This window comes from Sapajus apella, unplaced genomic scaffold (assembly GCF_009761245.1).
Source record: "Sapajus apella isolate SASKATOON/1434 unplaced genomic scaffold, GSC_monkey_1.0 scaffold69, whole genome shotgun sequence".
Lineage (NCBI taxonomy): Eukaryota > Metazoa > Chordata > Mammalia > Primates > Cebidae > Sapajus > Sapajus apella.
In genome coordinates, this window is record NW_022437009.1 from 7,225,979 (window position 1) to 7,234,209 (window position 8,231).

General features: G+C 41.1%; 1 protein-coding gene across 2 annotated transcripts in view; it reads left to right on the forward strand.

Annotated features, from left to right (window-relative positions):
- SLC16A1 (solute carrier family 16 member 1) overlaps positions 1 to 8,231 on the forward strand; it is a 38,974-nt gene that overhangs the window by 24,982 nt on the left and 5,761 nt on the right. For both annotated transcript variants that reach the window (XM_032249728.1, XM_032249729.1), the window contains one exon: positions 7,186 to 7,329. In XM_032249728.1, the coding sequence (XP_032105619.1) occupies positions 7,186 to 7,329 (144 nt within the window). The remainder of the gene's footprint in view (positions 1 to 7,185; positions 7,330 to 8,231) is intronic.

Sequence of the window (8,231 nt, forward strand, 5' to 3'; positions counted from 1 at the left end):
AAAAAAAAAAAAAAAAAAAAAAAAAAAAAAATGTAAACAAATACAGATTTTTAAAAATTGATGTTGGGAGAATCAAAATAAATCAGACTAGCCTGAATGGCATGGTTCAAAGTCTCAGGTAAAATCTTTATATGATGTTAGAATTAAGTGACTAAAACCTCCTCCGTATTACTTGTGATGTCATGAGTCCTAAAAGTATGTCAGCTGCATCCTAAACTTGTTTTATCATTTCCTTCTCTTTTGTTTTCTTTGGCATATTGTAAAGGAAATGTAGAGGGTGAGTTGATTACTTAACATGATTTAAAATACTGTTTCTAGCCAATATAAGGATTCTAGGTTTCAGTTATAAATAACTTAGCCTTAGGCTGCTAAGGTGGTGGCAGATTCAACCAATATGTATCAAGTTCTATGAATATATTCAGCACTGGGCTAGGTGTTGTGAGTGACGGAAAACACTGATCCCTTGCTTTGAGAAGTTTATAATCCTTTTGACACAATATGTGATCATGAAACAGGAATAAGCAGTTAAAATAATAATTTCATTAAACCTATAATTAAATTGTACAGAAGAAAGAGGTAACTGGCTGCCACGGAGAGAGAGAAACTGGGTGGCTGGGAACAGGAGTAGAAAGGCTTATGTTTCCACTGTGTTTTGTTTTTGGTTTTGGGTGTTTTGAGACGGAGCGTCTCGCTCTGTCACCAGGCTGGAGTGCAGTGGTGCAGTCTTGGTTCACTGCAACCTCTGCCTCCCAGGTTCAAGGATTCTTCCGCCTCAGTCTCCCAAGTAGCTGGGACTACAGGCGCGTGTCACCACGCCCAGCTAATTTTTGTATTTTTAGTAGAGATGGGTGGGGGTCTCCCCATGTTGACCAGGATGGTCTTGATCTCTTGACCTCATGGATCTCTTGATCCACCTGCCTCAGCCTCCCAAAGTGCTGGGATTGCAGGTGTGAGCCACAGCGCCCAGTCGTTTTTCCACTGTTTATCTTTTTGTGCCTATTACATTTTAAACATAGGCCTATTTTGTCTATTAAATTAAAGGACTTAACTGCTAAATTGTAGCTTTTTTTTTCTTTTTTTTTTTTTTTTAATAAGTTCAGAGAAATCAAAAGGTACTTTGGGCATTAGCTTCTGAGAGCCAATAAGTTTTCAGGTTTAGAACTCCATTCTGCCAGGATTTTAATCAGGTTTTGACTATGATGGCTTGAAGAAATTGGTATAAACATTATACAGAGGTACTCCAGGTGTTCAGTGTGTTCTTAAGTTGACTACAAACCAGAAGTTTACATGTTGCAATTCTGTGCTACCAGAGAGCTAAAGAGCCACTTGTGTTTTGCATCAAAAGTAAATGATGTCAGTTTGATTAATAGCACATGACACTTTTCTTTGAGGAAACAGTTCCTTCTTTGTCCTTACTTAATTTGTGAGATAACTAGCACATTTTTTTAGCTTATAATAGGCCTGTAAACCGTACTCCTTCCTATTTTTAACGATAGCTAATTAGGGCCATCCTTCCTGAAATAACACTAAAGGACAAAATGCCTATCATGAGCCTTCTTGCAGAATTTTTACTAAATAGGTTATTTTGTTTTGTTTAAGTAGTGTATCCCCTAATAGTTTTCATCACTTTTAGACAACTGTCATAATCCTTTAACTTGTTCACTTGGACCACAATCTGAACACCGATATATTTTGAGATATGGTTGGTTTTGTTTTCTTTTTTAGTGCTTTGGGTCAGAGATATACACTGGTGGTTGTTAAAATATATTTTGGGGGTAAGAGATCTTAGCTGCCTACTTTTGGTTTTTCTGTTTTTTTTAAACCTGAAAATATAAATTTACATATTTTCAGTTCCACAATGGTCATCTTAACACTTGTGGTTTGGAATTTTAAATATTTCAAAAACTTCTACAGCATTAACTTCTATCACACAGTCAACAGTGTGGTGATATCGTGGTAGCGATCTTTGTCTTTTTTTTTCCTCAGACAGGGTTTCTCACTCTCACCCAGGCTGGAGTGCAGTGCCAGAATCACTGCCAACTGTGGCATCAGCCTCCCTGGGCTCAGGCAATTGATCCTCCCACCTTACCTTGCCAAGTAGCTGGGACTACAGGCTCGCACCACCACGCCCGGCTAATTTTTGTATTTTGTAGTTTTTTGTAGAGATGGGGTATTGCAATGTTGCCCAGGCTGATCTTGAACTCCTAGGCTCAAACAATCTGCCCACTTTGGCCTCTCAAAGAGCTGGGATTACAGGCATGAGTCACCATGCCTGTCCTGGTACTTTTCTTTGTAATTCTGACTGTACATAATCTTATGACTAACTTAAAAATTTCTTTTTTTGAGACAGAGTCTCACTCTGTCGACCAGGTTGGACTGCAGTGGCATGATCTCTGCTCACTGCAACTTCCGCCTCCTTGGTTCAAGCAATTCTTCTCAGCCTCCCAAGTAGCTGGGACTACAGGCATGCACCACTACGCCCACCTAATTTTTGTATTTTTAGTAGAGACTGTGTTTCACTGTGTTGGCCAGGCTGGTCTCAAACTCCTGACCTCAGGTGATTACCTGCCTCAGCCTCCCAAAGTGCTGGGATTACAGGTGTGAGCCACAGCACCTGGCCTAAAAATATTTTATAAGTATTATTTCAGTATGCAATTGTTTCATCTTACACAAGCTATAAATTCAAATTATTTTCTTTCTTTTCTTTTTGAGACAGAGTATTGCCCAGGCTAAGTACAATGGTACAATCTCTGCTCATTGCAACCTCTGCCACCTGTGCTCAAGCGATCCCCCTACTCAGCTTCTGAGTAGCTAGGACTACCGGTCCTAGCTAACTTTTTTATTTTTTGTACAGATGGGGTTTTGTCACGTTGCCGAGGCTGGTTTCAAACTCCTGTACTCAATCGATCTGCCTTGCCTTGGCCTCCCAAAGTGCTGGGATTACAGATGTGAGCAACAATGCCTGGCTCAAATTATTTTCAAATTAGCTGTGATCTAATATTTTCATGAATTGATTGTCTTAGTCTGTCCAGGCTGCTGTAACAAAGTACCTTTGACTGGATAATTTATAAACAATAGAAATGTATTGCTCACAGTGGAGGCTGGGAAGTCCAAGATCAAAGTGCCAGCAAACTAGATAACTAGTGATGGTGCCTTCTGACTGTGTCCTCATGTGACAGAAGGGAAGACAAACTCCCTCAGTTCACTTTTTATAAGGTACTGACAGCATATGAATTCTGGGGGGTTAGCAACATTCAGACCATAGCAAGAACTTAGAAGGTAGCAGTAAAAACTGCTTTAAGCACATCTTGGGTTAAGCATGAAATGTCTCCTGGCAGCCAGTTTTTTTGTTGTTTTTTTTTTTTTTTTTTTTTGAGACAGCGCCTCACTCTTGCCGATGCTGGAGTACAGTGGCATGATCTTGGCTCACTACAACCTCAGCCTCCTGAGTAGCTGGAATTATAGGTGCCTACCACCACAGCTGGCTAATTTTTGTGTTTTTAGTAGAGATGGGGTTTTGCCATGTTGGCCAGGCTTGTCTCGAACTCCTGACCTCAGGTGATCCACCCACCTCAGCCTCCCAAAGTGCTGGGATTACAGGTGAGAGCCATTGGGCCTGGCCGAGGCAGCCAGTCTTGATCTAGCATCTTAGAGAGACTTGGTCCTCTGAAACACATGAAAAATCAAAAGCTTTAATTCCTTGGGCAACCTCTAGAGGGAAAAAAAAAAGTAAAAAGAAAAAAAAGCTTTAACTCCTTCTTAACAGGCTTATCATATGTATATATACAGACATGCATCTATATCTATATGGATGGAGATAGAGAGCACCCTCTGTCTGTGTCATGTGAAAGCATAAATAAGCATGTACAGTAGTAGTATGATCACTGCCAATATTTATTGAGGACCTACTAAACACTTCACATATACTGTATTAGTTAATTTTTTTTTTTTTTTTTGAGACGGAGTTTCGCTGTTGTTACCCAGACTGGAGTGCAGTGGCGCGATCTCGGCTCACTGCAACCTCCGCCTCCTGGGTTCAAGCAATTCTCCTGCCTCAGTCTCCCAAGTAGCTGGGACTACAGGCGCGCACCACCATGCCCAGCTAATTTTTGTATTTTTAGTAGAGACGGGGTTTCACCTTGTTGACCAGGATGGTCACAATCTCTTGACCTCGCGATCCACCCGCCTCGGCCTCCCAAAGTGCTGGGATTATGGGCGTGAGCCACCGTGCCCGGCCTAGTTAATTTTTTATTCTTTCAACAGTCCTATAAGGTAGTTTAATAATAACCTCTGAGAAACAAAGACAATAATATGGTGGAACCATAACTTAAAATAGGATGCCCTGGGGCTACAGCCTATCATTTTAATATTAGTATACTATACCACAACTCTGAATAGTAATACTAAACTATAAATAACTGAAGAATTTTTCATAGTATTTATGGAACTAGAATATGCCAATATGCGATTATCAGTATATTCTGAATATGTATATTCAATATGTAATTTTAGAAATAGACTCTAGGTTTGGATAACGCTTTCTTGTAATTAAGATTTCTAAATTTGGAAAAGGCAGATTACAAATTATACCTGTTTATAGCAAGTAAGAAGAGAAAGCCAGGCACGGTGGCTCACACCTGTAATCCCAGCACTTTGGGAGGCCTAGGCAGGTGGATCACCTGAGCCCAGAGTTACAAGACCAGCCTGGGCAACATGGTAAAACCCTGTCTCTATAAAAAGTACAAAAACTGGCTGGCACGGTGGCTCACACATGTAATTCCAGCACTTTGGGAGGCCAAGGTGGGCGGATCAGGAGGTCAGGAGTTCGAGACCAGCTTGGCCAATGTGGTAAAACTTCACCTCTATTAAAAATGCAAAAATTAGCCAGATTTAGTGGCACGTGCCTGTAGTCCCAGCTACTTGGGAGGCTGAGGCAGAAGAATCACTTGAACCCAGGAGGCAGAGGTTGCAGTGAGCCGAGATCAGGCGACAGCGCAAGACTCTGTCCCAAAAAAAGAAAAAAAGAAAATACAAAAATTAACCCAGCATGGTGGCATGTTCCCTGAAGTTTCAGCTACCTGGGAGGCTGGGCAGGCAGATTGAATTGAGGGCACAGTAAGCTGTGGTCATAACACTGCCCTCTAGCCTGGGTGACAGAACAAGACCTTGATTCAAATTTAAATTAAAAAAAAAAAGAGGCTACTTGACATTTGATTTCTCTTTTCAAAAACTGATACATGGGTCGGGCATGGTGGCTTATGCCTATAATTCCCAGCACTTTTGGAGGCAGAGGCGGCAGGATTACTTGAGCCCAGGAGGTTGAGGCTACAGTGAGCTGTGATTGCGTCACTGCACTCTAGCCACAGAGGGAGACTGGTCACAAAAAACAAACAAACAAAAAACTGATACATGAAATGCATAAAATATCTTCTTGTTTCTTATCATGCTTTTCATTTGGTTCCTTTTCTTACATATAAGAAATGCTGATTTTTATGTGCATGTAGTTAGCTGAGGAAATTTACACTGGTTTTCTTTGATAATACTCTATTTCCTATTCTCTTGAGTTGTTTCACCCAAGGTTATGTTGACTGTTATCTGAATTAATCTTATCCTGCAAGTATTTTTTCACAGTTGTACTACCACGAAATTTAATATAGGCATAGAACCAAGTAATTCTGAAAGATATATTTGGGGGGATTTTTTTTTTTTTTTTTTGAGACATGAGCATCATTCTGTTGCCCAGGCTGGAGTGGCACAATCTTGGCTCACTGCAACCTCCGCCTCCTGGGTTCAAGTGATTCTTCTGCCTCAGCCTCCTGAGTAGCTAGGACTACAGGCATGCACCACTACACCTGGTTTAGTATCTGAATTTAGATGTAACTAGAAACTAGAAACTTTTTCTTTTTAATCAAGATGACCTAAGCAAAACTACTTAAACTTGGAAAAAATGATCATGCATTTTTTTCTTTTTTCTTTTTAATAGAGATGGAGTTTCACCGTGTTGCCCAGGCTGGTCTCAAACTCCTGAGCTCAGGCAATCTGCCTACCTTGGCCTCCCAAAGTGCTGAGATTACAGGTGTGAGCCACCTTGGCCGGCCACATTTTTGTCTTTTTTCTTTAAAAAAAAAAATATAACACAAACCACATTTATGATAATATACAAGTCTAAAACCTATTTAGATATGTCTCCTATCACTGCCTGTGTGAAATTTAAAACAGAGAATACTTCCTACATAGGTGTTTTTTTTTTTTGGAACGGAGTTTCCGCTTAGGAGTTTCGCTCTTGTTACCCAGGCTGGAGTGCAATGGCGCGATCTCTGCTCACCGCAACCTCCGCCTTCTGGGTTCAGGCAATTCTCCTGCCTCAGCCTCCTAAGTAGCTGGGATTACAGGCACGCGCCACCATGCCCAGCTAATGTTTTGTATTTTTAGTAGAGACGGGGTTTCACCATGTTGACCAGGATGGTCTCGATCTCTTGACCTCGTGATCCACCCGCCTCGGCCTCCCAAAGTGCTGGGATTACAGGCGTGAGCCTCCGCGCCTGGCCTGTTTGTTTTTTGAGACAGAGTCTCACTCTATCACCCAGGCTGGAGTGCAGTGGCGTGATCTTGGCTTACCGAAACCTCCACCTCCCAGGTTTAAGCCATTCTCCTGCCTCAGCCTCCCGAGTAGCTAGGATTACAGGAATGCACCACCATGCCCAGCTAATTTTTGCATTTTTAGTAGAGACGAGGTTTCACTGTATTGGCCAGACTGGTCTTGAACTCCTGATCTCATGTGATCCACCTGCCTCGGCCTCCCAAAGTGTTGGGATTATAGGTGTGAGCCACCGCTCCTGGCCATTTTCTACATGTATGTTAATCATATCCAGATACATCAAAAACCTTGTGAACATCTGTTGGCAAGATGTTTTCAGCCTGCCCTGCCTTAAAAGAGAAAGACTAACTTCGGGTCTTTTGTATTTTAGGAAAATTCCATCCAGTATTTTTAGATGTAGAACATGCACAATTTATTATGTTTTCTAGCATCTTTATTTTAGTACATATGACTCAGAAATAATTATAGACAACAATATTATCATTGCTGCTTTATTTTGGAGGATTTGTCATTCATTGTCATTCATACTTGTATAGATGTGAGGGAGCAGTTTCCTTTATATTACTACTTTTTTGGTTATCTTTTAGGTCCTATCAGCAGTATCCTGGTGAATAAATATGGAAGTCGTATAGTTATAATGATTGGTGGCTGCTTGTCAGGCTGTGGCTTGATTGCAGCTTCTTTCTGTAACACAGTAGAGGAGCTGTACTTCTGTATTGGAGTCATTGGAGGTGAGTTACTACCGATTCATTTCAAGCATTAATTTATTGCTGGCTATTTTGTATTTTTTATCTGCATTCATCTTTCAGCTCTCGAGTGAAATTCTTTTCTTATAGAAATTACTTGATTCTCATTTTGAAGAACTACAGATAAGAGTACTAGAAAAACAAATTTTTAGTAGATATTTCTGAGGGTTAGAGGATATGCTTGATAATTCCCCCCCCATTTTAAAAGTCACTAAATTGGCTAGGCACAGTGCATTATGCCTGTAATCCCAGCACTTTGGGAGGCCAGGCAGGTGGATCACTTGAGGCCCAAAGTTTAAGACCAGCCGGGCAACATGGTGAAACCATCTCTATTAAAAATACAAAAATTAGCCAGGCATGGTGGTGAGCACCTATAATTCCCAGCTACTCATGAGGCTGAGACAGGAGAATTGCCTGAACCCAAGAGGCAGAGGTTGCAGTGAGTTGAGATCACGCCACTGCACTCTAGCCTGGGCGACAAAGCAAGAAAAGAAAAATTAGTAAATTAAGATAATGAACTATTGATGAACATAATGAATAAAAGTTATCCATAACCTCACAATCCAAAGAATATCACTATTAACATTTCTATGTATATCCTTCCATGTGTTTTTCTATGCACAGATGCACCTTTTCTTAGAGCAAAAAAAGATCAAATTACATATATTTTATAACCAGTCTTTTTTGCACTTAACAATATATTGGCCAGATGAGGTGGCTCACGCCTGTATTCTCAGCACTTTGGGAGGCCGAGGCGGGCAGATCACCTGAGGCCAGGTGTAGTGGTGGGCACCTGTAATTCCAGCTACTCAGGAGGCTGAGGCAGAATCGCTGAAACCTGGGAGGCAGAGATTGCAGTGAGCTGAGATTGCACCATTGCACTCCAG